Source organism: Pseudophryne corroboree (genome assembly GCF_028390025.1).
Source record: "Pseudophryne corroboree isolate aPseCor3 chromosome 3 unlocalized genomic scaffold, aPseCor3.hap2 SUPER_3_unloc_46, whole genome shotgun sequence".
NCBI lineage: Eukaryota > Metazoa > Chordata > Amphibia > Anura > Myobatrachidae > Pseudophryne > Pseudophryne corroboree.
In genome coordinates this window covers 113,182-133,729 of record NW_026967537.1, presented here as the reverse complement: position 1 = coordinate 133,729, position 20,548 = coordinate 113,182, and the positions used below count along the sequence as shown (strand labels likewise).

At 49.5% G+C, this 20,548-nt stretch overlaps 1 protein-coding gene across 6 annotated transcripts in view; it reads left to right on the top strand.

Moving 5' to 3' along the window:
- Positions 1-20,548, top strand: part of LOC134984275 (zinc finger protein 260-like) — a 150,943-nt gene that overhangs the window by 114,115 nt on the left and 16,280 nt on the right. For 3 of the 6 annotated variants that reach the window (XM_063949901.1, XM_063949902.1, XM_063949900.1), the window contains 2 exons: positions 8,735-8,832; positions 8,984-9,290. In XM_063949901.1, the coding sequence (XP_063805971.1) occupies positions 8,735-8,832; positions 8,984-9,290 (405 nt within the window). Of the gene's footprint in view, positions 1-4,128; positions 4,210-6,328; positions 6,478-7,387; positions 7,580-8,537; positions 8,617-8,734; positions 8,833-8,983; positions 9,291-20,548 lie in introns of those variants that run through there. The other 3 variants (XM_063949898.1, XM_063949897.1, XM_063949899.1) reach the window with 2 other exon arrangements.

The following is a 20,548-nucleotide window of genomic DNA, read 5'->3' as shown; positions in this document are numbered from 1 at the left end:
GATTTTTGTATTGCGTCACAAATTACCTCCCTGTCCGGAAGAAAAGCTGGTAAGGCCGATTTGAAAAAACGGCGAGGGGGGACGTCTTGAAACTCCAGCTAGTACCCTTGGGATACTATTTGTAAAATCCACGGGTCTAGGTTCGAACGAACCCAAAACTGACTTAAAAATTTGAGACGGGCCCCCACCAGTGCGGACTCCCGCATAGGAGCCCCGACGTCATGCGGTGGAATTGGCAGAAGCCTGGGAGAACTTCTGCTCCTGGGAGCCTGACAAGGCTGGAGATCGTTTACCTCTTCCCCTTCCTCTAGTAGCAAGGAAGGAAAAACCTCGGCCATTTCTGAATTTATTGGGCCGAAAGGATTGCATCTGATAATGGTACGTTTTCTTTTGTTGTGGAGGAACATAAGGTAAAAAGAATGAATTACCCGCGGTAGCCTAGACTCCAAATCATCAAGGCCGTCTCCAAATAAGGTCTTACTTTTATATGGTAGAGATTCTGTACTTTTCTTGGAGTCAGCATCAGCATTCCATTGGTGAATCCACAATGCACGCCTAGCTGAGACAGCCATGGCATTGGCCTTTGATCCCAAAAGACCAATATCTCTCGCAGCTTCATTAAGGTATGCTGCAGCGTCCTTGATATAACCCAGTGTCAAGAGGATACTATCCCTATCTAGGGTATCTATATCAGATGACAAATTATCTGCCCACTTTTCGATAGCACTACTTACCCACGCAGACTCAATGACAGGTCGGAGTAGTGTACCCGTGGTCACATAAATGGACTTCAATGTAGTTTCTTGTTTACGATCCGCAGGATCCTTATGGGCCGCCGTGTCAGGTGACGGGAGAGCCACCTTTTCAGACAAATGAGACAAGGCCTTGTCCACAGTGGGGGGTGACTCTCACTTTTCCCTATCCGTCGAGGGAAACGGATAAGCTGCCATAATTCTTTTGGGAATCTGAAACTTTTTGTCAGGACCGTCCCAAACTTTTTCAAATAGCGTGTTCAGTTCATGAGAGGGATGAAACGATATCTCAGGTTTCCTTTGTTTATACATACAGACCCTTTTTTCAGGGACAGCCAGGTCCTCCATGATATGTAATACATCTTTAACCACCACAATCATGTACTGAATGCTTTTTGCCAATTTTGGGTCTAACCTGGAATCGCTATAGTCAACACTGGAATCAGTGTCCGTGTCGGTATCAGTGTCTGCCAACTGGGCCAACGTACGTTTTTGTGACCCTGAGGGGACCTGACTTTGGAATAACATATCCCTCACAGATTTCTTCCATGCCTGGGTCTGAGACTCAGACTTATCTAGCCTCTTACTAATAAGAGGAACACATTTACCCAATCAGGAGTCGGCGGTGCCGACTGGGTCACCCACGCAGCCGTTTGTGTCCCTAATACAGCCTCCTCCAGGGAAGAGCCTTCAGCCTCAGACATGTCGACGCACGTGCACCAAACACCCACAGACACACCGGGCATATAGGGGACAGACCCACAGTAGAGTCTGTCAGAGAGACCCAGAGGAAGTTTGCCAGCTCACAACCCAGCGCCAAATCACCGGTTCTGAAACACTAAAGAATGCCCCAGACCTGCAGCGCTTTATATTAAATAGATATATATACACATATATTGCACCAATATTTCTGTGCCCCCCCCCCCACCGTTTTGCACCCTGATACTTATTCAGAAGTGTGAGGAAGGACCAGCGTCTCTGCAGCCTGTGTAGAGGAAAATGGCGCTGAGCGAGCTGTGAAGACGAAGCTCCACCCCTTAATGGCGCGGTTCGGTCCCGCTTTTTTTAAATATATATTTATACTGGCGGGGGTTAGGACAGTACCTAGGCACTTATGTCCCCTTTTGCTAGTTTATTTTGAGGCTTTTCTGCTGCCCAGGGCACCCCCTGCCCCCCTCCCCTGCACCCTGTAGTGCTGCTGTGTGTGTGGGTGCATGGCGCGCAGCGTGCGATCGCTGTGCGGTACCTCAGAAGCAGTCACTGAGGTCTTCTTGATCTTCTTCTACTCACCTGTCTTCTGACTTCTGGCTCTGTAAAGGGGGGTGACGGCCGGCTCTGGGAACGAGCATCTAGGCGTACCTAGCGATCAGACCCTCAGGAGCTAATGGCGTCCTGTCAGCCAGAAGCAGAGCCATTGAACTCACAGAAGTAGGTCCTGCTTCTCTCACCTCAGTCCCACGATGCAGGGAGACTATTGCCAGCAGTCCTCCCTGAAAATAAAAAACCTAACATAAGTTTTTCCGGGAAACTCAGTAGAGCTCCCTGTAGTGCGTCCAGTCTCACTGGGCACAATTCTAAAACTGGAGTCTGGAGGAGGGGCATAGAGGGAGGAGCCAGTTCACACCCTTTCAAAGTCTTAAAGTGCCCATGTCTCCTGCGGATCCCGTCTATACCCCATGGTACTAATGGTGACCCCAGCATCCTCTAGGACGTATTAGAAAATAATAATAATAATAATAATAATGCTGACACTGTATAATGATAACAGGACACCACAGGCTGCTCCTCCTGTATAATACCAGGACACTACAGGCTGCTCCTACTGTATAATAACAGGACACCACAGGCTGCTCCCCCTGTATAATAATAATAATAATAATAATAGGACACCAATGGCCGCTCCCCCTGTTTAATAATAGCACACCACAGGCTGCTCCTCCTGTATAATAATAATAACAACAGGACACCACAGGCTGATCCTCCCGTATTATAATAATAACAACAGGACACCACAGGCTGCTCCTCCTGTATAATACCAGGACACTACAGGCTGCTCCTACTGTATAATAACAGGACACCACAGGCTTCTCCCCCTGTATAATAATAATAATAATAGGACACCAATGGCTGCTCCCCCTGTTTAATAATAGCACACCACAGGCTGCTCCTCCTGTATAATAATAACAGGACACCACAGGCTGATCCTCCCGTATTATAATAATAACAACAACAACAACAGGACACCGCAGGCTGCTCCTCCTGTCTATTATGACAACACAGGATGCTGCCCCTGTACATTATTGCAACACAGGCAGCTCCTCCTGTATACTATGACAACACAAGTTGTTACCCCTGTATACTATGACTACACAGGCCACTCCCCCTGTATACTATGACAACACAAGTTGTTACCCCTGTATACTATGACTACACAGGCCACTCCCCCTGTATACTATGACAACACAAGTTGTTACCCCTGTATATTATAGCAACACAGGCCGCTCCCCCTGTATACTATGACAACACAGGATGCTACCCCTGTATATTATGACAACAAAGGCCACTCCTTCTGTATACTATGACAACATAGGCAGCTCCCCCTGTACAGCACAATGCCACAGCTCCTGCAATGTCCCGTGTATAAATTACGATAACGGCGGGGTCTGCGTCACCTGAATTACGGTAACGGCGGGGTCTGCGTCACCTGTATTACGGTAACGGTGGTGTCTGCGCCACCTGTATTATGGTAACGGCGGGGTCTGCTCCACCTGTATTACGGTAACGGCAGGGTCTGCTCCACCTGTATTACGGTAATGGCGGGGTCTGCTCCACCTGTATTACGGTAACGGCGGGGTCTGCGCCACCTGTATTACAGTAATAGGACACTAGAGTGTCAGCCACCTGTACAGGGATAATGCAGCACCAGAGGCTGCTCCAGCTACACTATAACAAGGCACCAGAGGCTGCTCCAGCTGCACTATAACAAGGCACCAGAGGCTGCTCCCCCTGTAGTACAGAACCTGACACCAGAGCTGCTCAGCCTATAGAATAATAATAATAATATCATTACCTGCTGCCAGACACAGCAATGGCTGCTCTCTGCTCCTGCTGCCTTGTGGGAATGATAGAAGGAAGGCGGAGCTCAGACCAGGGGGAAATGGCCGCCGCTCCTGACGTCACTACACGGCCAGGGAACCTATTGCTGCTGCCGGACTGATCTACAAGAAAATGGCCGCCGGCCTCCTGCACTGAGGACATGTATCTTAATAGTTATTACAGAGTGCTGGGCTTTGGGCGGGGTGGAGGAGGGGAGGGGCCAGTAACCAGGTAGCAGCCGTTGCCAATCATACCCTACTTCCTGCCTGTGCGTTCCACCTTACTTCCGGACTGTGCGTTCCACATGCAGGAAGTGAGTTTTCATCGACTTGTGCAGCCTCCCAGTGTCCGTGGATATCAGGTAATGGCGTCTTACTATACAGGGGGAGCAGCCTGTGGTGTCCTGATATTATTACTATACAGGGGAAGCAGGCTGTGGTGTCCTGTTATTATTACTATACAGGGGAAGCAGGCTGTGGTGTCCTGTTATTATTACTATACAGGAGGAGCAGCCTGTGGTGTCCTGATATTATTATTATACAGGAGGAGCAGCCTGTGGTGTCCTGATATTATTATTATTATACAGCAGGAGCAGCCTGTGGTGTCTTATTATTATACAGGATGAGCAGCCTGTGGTGTCCTATTTTTATTATTATTATTATTATACAGGGGGAGCAGCCTGTTGTCTCTTGTTGTTGTTATTGTTATTATTACAATACAGGAGTAGCAGTGTGTGGTGTCCTGTTATTATTATTACTATTATTATTATACAAAGGGAGCAGCTTGTGGTGTCCTGTAATTATTATTATTATACAGGAGGAGCAGCTTGTGCTGTCCTGTTATTATTATACAGGGGGAGTAGCCTGTGGTGTCCTTTTATTATTATTATTATACTGGAGGAGCAACCTGTGGTGTCCTGTTAATAAAGACATATGTTATTATGTTTATGCTGGGGTGCAGCCTTTAGTGTCGTTGTTATTATTATTATGAATTTTATTATATGAAATTGTGGGGATTGAAAATATTGCTCAAATTCTCGGATATATTAAAGCAGAGACCATAATATCCCTGGCATGTGTAACAGATGATAATTGAAGCAGTATAAAGCAAATGTATATCACACACCTGGGAGCGTCACTGTGACATCACTTATACCTATAGTAATAATACAAGGACATGACTGCGGAGGTGAGGGAGTCTGTGAGTGTCACTTTGACATCACATATCTATAGTAATAATACAGGGACATGACTGGGGAGGTGAGGGGATCTGGGAGTGTCACTTTGACATCACTTATATCTATAGTAATAATACAGGGACATGACTGGGGAGGTGAGGGGATCTGGGAGTGTCACAGTGACATCACTTATATCTATAGTAATAATACAGGGACATGACTGGGGAGGTGAGGGGATCTGGGAGCGTCACAGTGACATCACATATCTATAGTAATACAGGGACATGACTGGGGAGGTGAGGGGGACCTGGGAGTGTCACAGTGACAAGAGAAAGAAATTAGACTTCTTTGTGGGCGCACTCTTGTGAAGAAATAATGAGATATTCTCAAAGAGTAAAACATAACTTTTATTACAAGTGATTAAGAAATTATTCAGTCTCCTGAGAACAAATAATGTCTCCTGCCGCCTTTCCCCTGCCTGTCTCCTGCCGCCTTTCCCCTGCCTGTCTCCTGTTGCCTTTACCCCGTCTGTCTCCTGCCGCCTTTCCCCTGCCTGTCTCCTGCCACCCCCACCCTGCTGCCCACCTGCCTGTCTCCTGCCGCCTTTTCCCTGCCTGACGCCTGCCGCCTTTTCCCTGCCTGTCGCCTTTCCCCTGTCTCCTGCTCCCCCTGGCCGGTCTCCTGCCGCCTTTCCCCTGTCTCCTGCCACCCCCTCCCTGTCTCCTGCCACCTCCTTGCCTGTCTCCTGCAACCTTTCCCCTGCCTGTTTCCTGCAACCTTTCCCCTGCCTGTCTCCTGCAACCTTTTCCCTGCCTGTCTCCTGCCGCCTTTCCACTGCCTGTCTTCTGCCACCTCCTTGCCTGTCTTCTGCCACCTTTGCTACACCATCGGCTGGATCTGTGAATCCTGAGGTCACGAAGACTGTACGCCGCAGCTCCATGAATGAGGCCATGAAATTTCCCTCAGGAGACCCTGTCCCTTCACAACCAATTCTCACCCTTACACTACTTCATGGCTGCAGCCATACTCTTCTGATAACTCAGGATAGAGGACATGCTCCGTACGGGTTTTGCACATGAGCGGTGTACCGAACATCAGCTCATTGTGACTCCACCCACAATAGCGCTACATTCTAGATCAGTCCCACTATGCAGTACAGCCTTATGGGGCTGGGTCACAGGAACCTTGGAGACACTGACCAGGACTCTATGGCTGTGGGCAAATAGGAGACTTAATGACCACTCTATTTTATATTTACTATGTTACATGTGCAATAGGTTTTATGTATTATATTTATTCCAAGGAACTCCAGCTGTGAGGAACAGAGTCTTTATTACACATCACACGTTCTGTATTCTCTCTGATTCACAAAGGATGGACAAGGACAGGAGTCACAGGACTGAAAAGATAATAAATATCACCCTGGAGATCATCTACCTACTGACTGGGGAGGTGAGTGGATCTGGGAGCGTCTCAGTGACCTTATATCTATAGTAATAATACAGGGACATGACTGGGGAGGTGAGTGGATCTGGGAGTGTCACAGTGACCTTATATCTATAGTAATAATACAGGGATATGACTGGGGAGGTGAGTGGATCTGAGAGCATCAAAGTGACCTTATATCTATAGTAATAATACAGGGACATGACTGGGGAGGTGAGGGGATCTGGGAGCATCACTGTGACCTTATATCTATAGTAATAATACAGGGACATGACTGGGGAGGTGAGGGGATCTGGAAGCATCACTGTGACATCACTTATATCTATAGTAATAATACAGGGACATGATTGGAGAGGTAAGGGGTTCTGGGAGTGTCACAGTGACATAACTTATATCTATAGTAATAATACAGGGCTGTCACTGGGGAGGTGAGGGGGTCTTAGAGCATCACAGTGACATCACTTATATCTATAGTAATAATACAGGGACATGACTGGGGAGGTGATGGGATCTGGGAGCTTCACCGTGACATCGCTTATATCTATAGTAATAATACAGGGACATGACTGGGGAGGGGATCTGGAAGCGGCACAGTGACGTCAATTATATCTATATCAATAATACAGGGACGTGACCGGGGAGTTTAAGGAGTCTGGAAAAGTCACAGCGACGTCACTTATATCTATAGTAATAATACAGGGACATGACTGTAGAGGTGAGGAGATCTTGGAGCGTCACTGTTATGTAATTTATATCTATAGTAATAATACAGGGACATGACTGAGGAGGTAAGGGGATCTGGGAGTGTCACAGTGACGTCACTTATTTCTATAGTAATAATACAGGGACATGACTGGGGAGGTGAGGGGATCTGGGAGTGTATATATTGATATTTGATGTCTCCACCATTACACAGGATTACACAATAGTGAAGAAGACATCCAATGAGTGTGAGATAACCAGCAGCCATCCCTGTGTGTCTGGAGGACTGAGTAGAACCCAGAGCCCCATCACGGTGCCTCCACCTCACTCACTGACACATGAAAGACACAATGACCAGAAAATCCTGAAACTCACCAACAAGATCATTCAGTTGCTGACTGGAGAGGTAACTGCTGGGAATGGGGCATTATATAGTAACACCAGAGGATGTGTCTGGGTGATGACTGGATAGGTGACTACTGGGAATGGGGCATTATACAGTAACACCAGGGGACGTATCTCGGTGATGACTGGAGAGGTGACTGCTGGGAATAGGACATTATACAGTAACATCGGGGGACTTGTCTGGGTGATGACTGGAGAGGTGACTGCTGGAAATGGGACATTATACAGTTACACCGGGGTATGTGTCTGGGTGATGACTGGAGAGGTGACTTCTGGGAATGGGGCATTGTACAGTAACACCAGGGAAAGTGTCTGGGTGATGACTGGAGAGGTGACTGCTGGGAATGGGACATTATACAGTAACACCAGGGGATGTGTCTGGGTGATGACTGCTGGGAATGGGGCATTATACAGTAACACCGGGGGATGTGTCTGGGTGGTGACTGCTGGGAATGGGGCATTATACAGTAACACCGGGGGATGTGTCTGGGTGATAACTGGAGAGGTGACTGCTGGGAATGGGACATTATACAGTAACACCAGGAGATGTGTCTGGGTGATGACTGGAGAGGTGACTGCTGGGAATGGGACATTATACAGTAACACCAGGGGACGTGTCTGGGTGATGACTCGAGAGGTGACTGCTGGGAATGGGGCATTATACAGTAACACCAGGGGATGTGTCTGGGTGATGACTGGAGAGGCGACTGCTGGGAATGGGACATTATACAGTAACACCAGGGGATGTGTCTGGGTGATGACTGGAGAGGTGACTGCTGGGAATGGGACATTATACAGTAACACCAGGGGATATGTCTGGGTGATGACTGGAGAGGTGACTGCTCGGAATGGGACATTATACAGTAACACCAGGGGATGTGTCTGGATGATGACTGTATCACTGTGTGTGTCAGGTTCCTATAAGGTGTCAGGATGTCACTGTCTATGTCTCCATGCAGGAGGGGGAGTATATAGAGGAACACAGGGGTCTGTACAAGGACGTGATGATGGAGAATCACCAGCCCCTCACATCACTGGGTAAGAGGAGACTGTCATGTATTGTACAGGGGAGAGCAGGTATGGGGGCCCCTATATACACACATCATCTGATAATCAAATATATACACTGTACTCAGTCACTGTGTGTCTCCTACAGATGGGCCCAGTAACAGAGATACCCCAGAGAGATGTCCCCGTCCTCTGTATTCCCAGGACTGTACAGAGGAGAATCACAGGATCCCACAGGAGGATCAGGTAGGTGGGATTTAGTGTCTCGCCAATATACCAAAGTGACTGTCACTATATAATGTGTAGAGCAGCTGTGTGTGTCAATAAATTTGTATTGTTTAATCTATTACTGAAATCAACAATTATTACAGTCTTCTTTTATTGATGGTTTACATAGGGTGAAGCCCAAATAAATAATGTTAAAGTCAAAGATACAGAGGGAGAAGAAGAGACGTATGTGACTGATATAAAGGCAGAAGATACAGAGGGAGAAGAAGAGATGTATGTGACTGATATAAAGGTAGAAGATATAGAGGGAGAAGAAGAGACGTATGTGACTGATATGAAAGCTGAAGATATAGAGGGAGAAGAAGAGACGTATGTGACTGATATAAAGGCAGAAGATATAGAGGGAGAAGAAGAGACATATGTGAGGGGTGATCAGCAGTGTAAGGAGGAGGAGATCCCTACAGATATCAGCACAGGTGAGTAATAAATATTTATTACAGAACAGAGTTACATATTCTCCTTGCTCAGTCACTACAGCAATCTCTTATCCTACACCCTCCTCTGTCAGTACAAATTAGGGAACTTTATTTGCCCAGTGTGGATTCAGGAGCCATCAGCCCCTATAATACTCCTGCTCTCCCCCTCACATCATGTCACTGTGTTACCAGCCCAGAGATCTGACCAGTCTCCTCCCCACACTCTAAGGTGTATCTCATACATCAGGAGACATCAGCCCCTATTATACTCCTGCTCTCCCCCTCACATCATGAGACTGTGTGTTACCAGCCCAGAGATCTGACCAGTCTCCTCCCCACACTCTCTGGTGTATCTCATATATCAGGAGCCATCAGCCCCTATTATACTCCTGCTCTCCTACTCACATCATGTCACTGTGTGTTACCAGCCCAGAGATCTGACCAGTCTCCTCCCCACACACTCTGGTGTATCTCATACATCAGGAGCCATCAGCCCCTATTATACTCCTGCTCTCCCCCTCACATCATGTCACTGTGTGTTACCAGCCCAGAGATCTGACCAGTCTCCTCCCTACACTCTCTGGTGTATCTCATACATCAGGAGACATCAGCCCCTATTTTACTCCTGCTCTCCCCCTCACATCATGTCACTGTGTGTTACCAGCCCAGAGATCTGACCAGTCTCCTCCCCACACTCTCTGGTGTATCTCATACATCAGGAGACATCAGCCCCTATTATACTCCTGCTCTCCCCCTCACATCATGTCACTGTGTGTTACCAGCCCAGAGATCTGACCAGTCTCTTCCCCACACTCTCTGGTGTATCTCATACATCAGGAACCATCAGCCCCTATTATATTTCTGCTCCCCCCCTCACATCATGTCACTATGTGTTACCAGCCCAGAGTTCTGACCAGTCTCCTCCCCACACTCTCTAGTGTATCTCATACATCAGGAGCCATCAGCACCTATTATACTCCTGCTCTCCCCCTCACATCATGTCACTGTGTGTTACCAGCCCAGAGTTCTGACCAGTCTCCTCCCCACTCTCTGGTGTATCTCATACATCAGGAGACATCAGCCCCTATTATACTCCTGCTTTCCCCTCACATCATGTCACTGTGTGTTACCAGCCCAGAGATCTGACCAGTCTCCTCCCCACACTCTCTGGTGTATCTCATATATCAGGAGCCATCAGCCCCTATTACACTCTTATCCTACACCCTCCTCTGTCAGTACAAATTAGGGAACTTTATTTGCCCAGTGTGGATTCAGGAGCCATCAGCCCCTATTATACTCCTGCTCTCCTACTCACATCATGTCACTGTGTGTTACCAGCCCAGAGATCTGACCAGTCTCCTCCCCACACACTCTGGTGTATCTCATACATCAGGAGCCATCAGCCCCTATTATACTCCTGCTCTCCCCCTCACATCATGTCACTGTGTGTTACCAGCCCAGAGATCTGACCAGTCTCCTCCCCACACTCTCTGGTGTATCTCATACATCAGGAGACATCAGCCCCTATTATACTCCTGCTCTCCCCCTCACATCATGTCACTGTGTGTTACCAGCCCAGAGATCTGACCAGTCTCCTCCCCACACTCTCTGGTGTATCTCATACATCAGGAGACATCAGCCCCTATTATACTCCTGCTCTCCCCCTCACATCATGTCACTGTGTGTTACCAGCCCAGAGATCTGACCAGTCTCCTCCCACACTCTCTGGTGTATCTCATACATCAGGAGACATCAGCCCCTATTATACTCCTGCTCTCCCCTCACATCATGTCACTGTGTGTTACCAGCCCAGAGTTCTGACCAGTCTCCTCCCCACTCGCTCTGGTGTATCTCATACATCAGCAGCCATCAGCCCCTATTATACTCTTGCTCTACTACTTACATCATGTCACTGTGTGTTACCAGCCCAGAGATCTGACCAGTCTTCTCCCCACTCTCTCTGGTGTATTTCATATATCAGGTGCCATCAGCCCCTATTATACTCCTGCTCTCCCCTCACATCATGTCACTGTGTGTTACCATCCCAGAGATCTGACCAGTCTCCTCCCCACACTCTCTGGTGTATCTCATACATCAGGAGCCATCAGCCCCTATTATACTTCTGCTCTCCCCTCACATCATGTCACTGTGTGTTACCAGCCCAGAGATCTGACCAGTCTCTTCCCTACACTCTCTGGTGTATCTCATACATCAGGAGCCATCAGCCCCTATTATATTCCTGCTCCCCCCCCTCACATCATGTCACTATGTGTTACCAGCCCAGAGTTCTGACCAGACTCCTCCCCACACTCTCTAGTGTATCTCATACATCAGGAGCCATCAGCACCTATTATACTCCTGCTCCTCCCTCACATCATGTCACTGTGTGTTACCAGCCCAGAGATCTGACCAGTCTCCACCCCACACTCTCTGGTGTATCTCATACATCAGGAGCCATCAGCCCCTATTATACTCCTGCTCTCCCCCTCACATCATGTCACTGTGTGTTACCAGCCCAGAGACCTGATCAGTCTCCTCCCCACACTCTCTGGTGTATCTCATACATCAGGAGCCATCAGCCCCTATTATGCTCCTGCTCTCCCCCTCACATCATGTCACTGTGTGTTACCAGCCCAGAGATCTGACCAGTCTCCTCACCACACTCTCTGGTGTATCTCATACATCAGGAGCCATCAGCCCCTATTATACTCCTGCTCTCCCCCTCACATCATGTCACCGTGCGTTACCAGCCCAGAGATCTGACCAGTCTCCTCCCCACACTCTCTGGTGTATCTCATACATCAGGAGCCATCAGCCCCTATTATACTCCTGCTCTCCCCCTCACATCATGTCACTGTGTGTTACCAGCCCAGAGACCTGATCAGTCTCCTCCCCACACTCTCTGGTGTATCTCATACATCAGGAGCCATCAGCCCCTATTATACTCCTGCTCTCCCCCTCACATCATGTCACTGTGTGTTACCAGCCCAGAGATCAGACCAGTCTCCTCCCCACACTCTCTGGTGTATCTCATACATCAGGAGCCATCAGCCCCTATTATACTCCTGCTCTCCCCCTCACATCATGTCACCGTGCGTTACCAGCCCAGAGATCTGACCAGTCTCCTCCCCACACTCTCTGGTGTATCTCATACATCAGGAACCATCAGCCCCTATTATATTTCTGCTCCCCCCTCACATCATGTCACTGTGTGTTACCAGCCCAGAGATCTGACCAGTCTTCTCCCCACTCTCTCTGGTGTATCTCATATATCAGGAGCCATCAGCCCTTATTATACTCCTGCTCTCCCCTCACATCATGTCACTGTGTGTTACCAGCCCAGAGATCTGACCAGTCTCCTCCCCACACTCTCTGGTGTATATCATACATCAGGAGCCATCAGCCCCTATTATACTCCTGCCTCCCCCTCACATCATGTCACTGTGTGTTACCAGCCCAGAGATCTGACCAGTCTCCTCCCCACACTCTCTGGTGTATCTCATACATCAGGAGCCATCAGCCCCTATTATACTCCTGCTCTCCCCCTCACATCATGTCACTGTGTTACCAGCCCAGAGATCTGACCAGTCTCCTCCCCACACTCTCTGGTGTATCTCATACATCAGGAGCCATCAGCCCCTATTATATTGCTGCTCCCCCCCTCACATCATGTCACTACGTGTTACCAGCCCAGCGTTCTGACCAGTCTCCTCCCCACACTCTCTGGTGTATCTCATACATCAGGAACCATCAGCACCTATTATACTCCTGCTCCTCCCTCACATCATGTCACTGTGTGTTACCAGCCCAGACATCTGACCAGTCTCCTCCCGACACTCTCTGGTGTATCTCATACATCAGGAACCATCAGCCCCTATTATATTTCTGCTCCCCCCCTCACATCATGTCACTATGTGTTACCAGCCCAGAGTTCTGACCAGTCTCCTCCCCACACTCTCTAGTGTATCTCATACATCAGGAGCCATCAGCACCTATTATACTCCTGCTCTCCCCCTCACATCATGTCACTGTGTGTTACCAGCCCAGAGTTCTGACCAGTCTCCTCCCCACTCTCTGGTGTATCTCATACATCAGGAGACATCAGCCCCTCACATCATGTCACTGTGTGTTACCAGCCCAGAGATCTGACCAGTCTCCTCCCCACACTCTCTGGTGTATCTCATATATCAGGAGCCATCAGCCCCTATTACACTCTTATCCTACACCCTCCTCTGTCAGTACAAATTAGGGAACTTTATTTGCCCAGTGTGGATTCAGGAGCCATCAGCCCCTATTATACTCCTGCTCTCCTACTCACATCATGTCACTGTGTGTTACCAGCCCAGAGATCTGACCAGTCTCCTCCCCACACACTCTGGTGTATCTCATACATCAGGAGCCATCAGCCCCTATTATACTCCTGCTCTCCCCCTCACATCATGTCACTGTGTGTTACCAGCCCAGAGATCTGACCAGTCTCCTCCCCACACTCTCTTGTGTATCTCATACATCAGGAGACATCAGCCCCTATTATACTCCTGCTCTCATCTCTGGGCTGTGTTACCAGCCCAGAGATCTGACCAGTCTCCTCCCCACACTCTCTGGGAGTGTGGATTCAGGAGCCATCAGCCCCTATTATACTCCTGCTCTCCTACTCACATCATGTCACTGTGTGTTACCAGCCCAGAGATCTGACCAGTCTCCTCCCCACACACTCTGGTGTATCTCATATATCAGGAGCCATCAGCCCCTATTATACTTCTGCTCTCCCCTCACATCATGTCACTGTGTGTTACCAGCCCAGAGATCTGACCAGTCTCTTCCCCACACTCTCTGGTGTATCTCATACATCAGGAGCCATCAGCCCCTATTATATTCCTGCTCCCCCCCTCACATCATGTCACTATGTGTTACCAGCCCAGAGTTCTGACCAGACTCCTCCCCGCACTCTCTAGTGTATCTCATACATCAGGAGCCATCAGCACCTATTATACTCCTGCTCTCCCCCTCACATCATGTCACCGTGTGTTACCAGCCCAGAGATCTGACCAGTCTCCTCCCCACACTCTCTGGTGTATCTCATACATCAGGAGCCATTAGCCCCTATTATACTCCTGCTCTCCCCCTCACATCATGTCACTGTATGTCACCATCCCAGAGATCTGACCAGTCTCCTCCCCACACTCTCTGGTGTATCTCATACATCAGGAGCCATCAGCCCCTATTATACTCCTGCCTCCCCCTCACATCATGTCACTGTGTGTTACCAGCCCAGAGTTCTGACCAGTCTCCTCCCCACTCTCTCTGGTGTATCTCATACATCAGCAGCCATCAGCCCCTATTATACTCCTGCTCTCCCCCTCACATCATGTCACTGTGTGTTACCAGCCCAGAGATCTGACCAGTCTTCTCCCCACTCTCTCTGGTGTATCTCATATATCAGGAGCCATTAGCCCCTATTATACTCCTGCTCTCCCCTCACATCATGTCACTGTGTGTTACCATCCCAGAGATCTGACCAGTCTCCTCCCCACACTCTCTGGTGTATATCATACATCAGGAGCCATCAGCCCCTATTATACTCCTGCCTCCCCCTCACATCATGTCACTGTGTGTTACCAGCCCAGAGATCTGACCAGTCTCCTCCCCACACTCTCTGGTGTATCTCATACATCAGGAGCCATCAGCCCCTATTATACTCCTGCTCTCCCCCTCACATCATGTCACTGTGTGTTACCAGCCCAGAGATCTGACCAGTCTCCTCCCACACTCTCTGGTGTATCTCATACATCAGGAGCCATCAGCCCCTATTATACTCCTGCTCTCCCCCTCACATCATGTCACTGTGTGTTACCAGCCCAGAGATCTGACCAGTCTCCTCCCCACACTCTCTGGTGTATCTCATACATCAGGAGCCATCAGCCCCTATTATACTCCTGCTCTCCCCCTCACATCATGTCACCGTGCGTTACCAGCCCAGAGATCTGACCAGTCTCCTCCCCACACTCTCTGGTGTATCTCATACATCAGGAACCATCAGCCCCTATTATATTTCTGCTCCCCCCTCACATCATGTCACTATGTGTTACCAGCCCAGAGTTCTGACCAGTCTCCTCCCCACTCTCTCTGGTGTATCTCATACACCAGCAGCCATCAGCCCCTATTATACTCCTGCTCTCCCCCTCACATCATGTCACTGTGTGTTACCAGCCCAGAGATCTGACCAGTCTTCTCCCCACTCTCTCTGGTGTATCTCATATATCAGGAGCCATCAGCCCTTATTATACTCCTGCTCTCCCCTCACATCATGTCACTGTGTGTTACCAGCCCAGAGATCTGACCAGTCTCCTCCCCACACTCTCTGGTGTATATCATACATCAGGAGCCATCAGCCCCTATTATACTCCTGCCTCCCCCTCACATCATGTCACTGTGTGTTACCAGCCCAGAGATCTGACCAGTCTCCTCCCCACACTCTCTGGTGTATCTCATACATCAGGAGACATCAGCCCCTATTATACTCCTGCTCTCCCCCTCACATCATGTCACTGTGTGTTACCAGCCCAGAGATCTGACCAGTCTCCTCCCACACTCTCTGGTGTATCTCATACATCAGGAGACATCAGCCCCTATTATACTCCTGCTCTCCCCTCACATCATGTCACTGTGTGTTACCAGCCCAGAGTTCTGACCAGTCTCCTCCCCACTCGCTCTGGTGTATCTCATACATCAGCAGCCATCAGCCCCTATTATACTCTTGCTCTACTACTTACATCATGTCACTGTGTGTTACCAGCCCAGAGATCTGACCAGTCTTCTCCCCACTCTCTCTGGTGTATTTCATATATCAGGTGCCATCAGCCCCTATTATACTCCTGCTCTCCCCTCACATCATGTCACTGTGCGTTACCATCCCAGAGATCTGACCAGTCTCCTCCCCACACTCTCTGGTGTATCTCATACATCAGGAGCCATCAGCCCCTATTATACTTCTGCTCTCCCCTCACATCATGTCACTGTGTGTTACCAGCCCAGAGATCTGACCAGTCTCTTCCCTACACTCTCTGGTGTATCTCATACATCAGGAGCCATCAGCCCCTATTATATTCCTGCTCCCCCCCTCACATCATGTCACTATGTGTTACCAGCCCAGAGTTCTGACCAGACTCCTCCCCACACTCTCTAGTGTATCTCATACATCAGGAGCCATCAGCACCTATTATACTCCTGCTCCTCCCTCACATCATGTCACTGTGTGTTACCAGCCCAGAGATCTGACCAGTCTCCACCCCACACTCTCTGGTGTATCTCATACATCAGGAGCCATCAGCCCCTATTATACTCCTGCTCTCCCCCTCACATCATGTCACTGTGTGTTACCAGCCCAGAGACCTGATCAGTCTCCTCCCCACACTCTCTGGTGTATCTCATACATCAGGAGCCATCAGCCCCTATTATGCTCCTGCTCTCCCCCTCACATCATGTCACTGTGTGTTACCAGCCCAGAGATCTGACCAGTCTCCTCACCACACTCTCTGGTGTATCTCATACATCAGGAGCCATCAGCCCCTATTATACTCCTGCTCTCCCCCTCACATCATGTCACCGTGCGTTACCAGCCCAGAGATCTGACCAGTCTCCTCCCCACACTCTCTGGTGTATCTCATACATCAGGAGCCATCAGCCCCTATTATACTCCTGCTCTCCCCCTCACATCATGTCACTGTGTGTTACCAGCCCAGAGACCTGATCAGTCTCCTCCCCACACTCTCTGGTGTATCTCATACATCAGGAGCCATCAGCCCCTATTATACTCCTGCTCTCCCCCTCACATCATGTCACTGTGTGTTACCAGCCCAGAGATCAGACCAGTCTCCTCCCCACACTCTCTGGTGTATCTCATACATCAGGAGCCATCAGCCCCTATTATACTCCTGCTCTCCCCCTCACATCATGTCACCGTGCGTTACCAGCCCAGAGATCTGACCAGTCTCCTCCCCACACTCTCTGGTGTATCTCATACATCAGGAACCATCAGCCCCTATTATATTTCTGCTCCCCCCTCACATCATGTCACTGTGTGTTACCAGCCCAGAGATCTGACCAGTCTTCTCCCCACTCTCTCTGGTGTATCTCATATATCAGGAGCCATCAGCCCTTATTATACTCCTGCTCTCCCCTCACATCATGTCACTGTGTGTTACCAGCCCAGAGATCTGACCAGTCTCCTCCCCACACTCTCTGGTGTATATCATACATCAGGAGCCATCAGCCCCTATTATACTCCTGCCTCCCCCTCACATCATGTCACTGTGTGTTACCAGCCCAGAGATCTGACCAGTCTCCTCCCCACACTCTCTGGTGTATCTCATACATCAGGAGCCATCAGCCCCTATTATACTCCTGCTCTCCCCCTCACATCATGTCACTGTGTTACCAGCCCAGAGATCTGACCAGTCTCCTCCCCACACTCTCTGGTGTATCTCATACATCAGGAGCCATCAGCCCCTATTATATTGCTGCTCCCCCCCTCACATCATGTCACTACGTGTTACCAGCCCAGCGTTCTGACCAGTCTCCTCCCCACACTCTCTGGTGTATCTCATACATCAGGAACCATCAGCACCTATTATACTCCTGCTCCTCCCTCACATCATGTCACTGTGTGTTACCAGCCCAGACATCTGACCAGTCTCCTCCCGACACTCTCTGGTGTATCTCATACATCAGGAACCATCAGCCCCTATTATATTTCTGCTCCCCCCCTCACATCATGTCACTATGTGTTACCAGCCCAGAGTTCTGACCAGTCTCCTCCCCACACTCTCTAGTGTATCTCATACATCAGGAGCCATCAGCACCTATTATACTCCTGCTCTCCCCCTCACATCATGTCACTGTGTGTTACCAGCCCAGAGTTCTGACCAGTCTCCTCCCCACTCTCTGGTGTATCTCATACATCAGGAGACATCAGCCCCTATTATACTCCTGCTTTCCCCTCACATCATGTCACTGTGTGTTACCAGCCCAGAGATCTGACCAGTCTCCTCCCCACACTCTCTGGTGTATCTCATATATCAGGAGCCATCAGCCCCTATTACACTCTTATCCTACACCCTCCTCTGTCAGTACAAATTAGGGAACTTTATTTGCCCAGTGTGGATTCAGGAGCCATCAGCCCCTATTATACTCCTGCTCTCCTACTCACATCATGTCACTGTGTGTTACCAGCCCAGAGATCTGACCAGTCTCCTCCCCACACACTCTGGTGTATCTCATACATCAGGAGCCATCAGCCCCTATTATACTCCTGCTCTCCCCCTCACATCATGTCACTGTGTGTTACCAGCCCAGAGATCTGACCAGTCTCCTCCCCACACTCTCTTGTGTATCTCATACATCAGGAGACATCAGCCCCTATTATACTCCTGCTCTCACCCTCACATCATGTCACTGTGTGTTACCAGCCCAGAGATCTGACCAGTCTCCTCCCCACACTCTCTGGTGTATCTCATACATCAGGAGACATCAGCCCCTATTATACTCCTGCTCTCCCCCTCACATCATGTCACTGTGTGTTACCAGCCCAGAGATCTGACCAGTCTCCTCCCACACTCTCTGGTGTATCTCATACATCAGGAGACATCAGCCCCTATTATACTCCTGCTCTCCCCTCACATCATGTCACTGTGTGTTACCAGCCCAGAGTTCTGACCAGTCTCCTCCCCACTCGCTCTGGTGTATCTCATACATCAGGAGACATCAGCCCCTATTATACTCCTGCTTTCCCCTCACATCATGTCACTGTGTGTTACCAGCCCAGAGATCTGACCAGTCTCCTCCCCACACTCTCTGGTGTATCTCATATATCAGGAGCCATCAGCCCCTATTATACTTCTGCTCTCCCCTCACATCATGTCACTGTGTGTTACCAGCCCAGAGATCTGACCAGTCTCTTCCCCACACTCTCTGGTGTATCTCATACATCAGGAGCCATCAGCCCCTATTATATTCCTGCTCCCCCCCTCACATCATGTCACTATGTGTTACCAGCCCAGAGTTCTGACCAGACTCCTCCCCGCACTCTCTAGTGTATCTCATACATCAGGAGCCATCAGCACCTATTATACTCCTGCTCTCCCCCTCACATCATGTCACCGTGTGTTACCAGCCCAGAGATCTGACCAGTCTCCTCCCCACACTCTCTGGTGTATCTCATACATCAGGAGCCATTAGCCCCTATTATACTCCTGCTCTCCCCCTCACATCATGTCACTGTATGTCACCATCCCAGAGATCTGACCAGTCTCCTCCCCACACTCTCTGGTGTATCTCATACATCAGGAGCCATCAGCCCCTATTATACTCCTGCCTCCCCCTCACATCATGTCACTGTGTGTTACCAGCCCAGAGTTCTGACCAGTCTCCTCCCCACTCTCTCTGGTGTATCTCATACATCAGCAGCCATCAGCCCCTATTATACTCCTGCTCTCCCCCTCACATCATGTCACTGTGTGTTACCAGCCCAGAGATCTGACCAGTCTTCTCCCCACTCTCTCTGGTGTATCTCATATATCAGGAGCCATTAGCCCCTATTATACTCCTGCTCTCCCCTCACATCATGTCACTGTGTGTTACCATCCCAGAGATCTGACCAGTCTCCTCCCCACACTCTCTGGTGTATATCATACATCAGGAGCCATCAGCCCCTATTATACTCCTGCCTCCCCCTCACATCATGTCACTGTGTGTTACCAGCCCAGAGATCTGACCAGTCTCCTCCCCACACTCTCTGGTGTATCTCATACATCAGGAGCCATCAGCCCCTATTATACTCCTGCTCTCCCCCTCACATCATGTCACTGTGTGTTACCAGCCCAGAGATCTGACCAGTCTCCTCCCACACTCTCTGGTGTATCTCATACATCAGGAGCCATCAGCCCCTATTATACTCCTGCTCTCCCCCTCACATCATGTCACTGTGTGTTACCAGCCCAGAGATCTGACCAGTCTCCTCCCCACACTCTCTGGTGTATCTCATACATCAGGAGCCATCAGCCCCTATTATACTCCTGCTCTCCCCCTCACATCATGTCACCGTGCGTTACCAGCCCAGAGATCTGACCAGTCTCCTCCCCACACTCTCTGGTGTATCTCATACATCAGGAACCATCAGCCCCTATTATATTTCTGCTCCCCCCTCACATCATGTCACTATGTGTTACCAGCCCAGAGTTCTGACCAGTCTCCTCCCCACT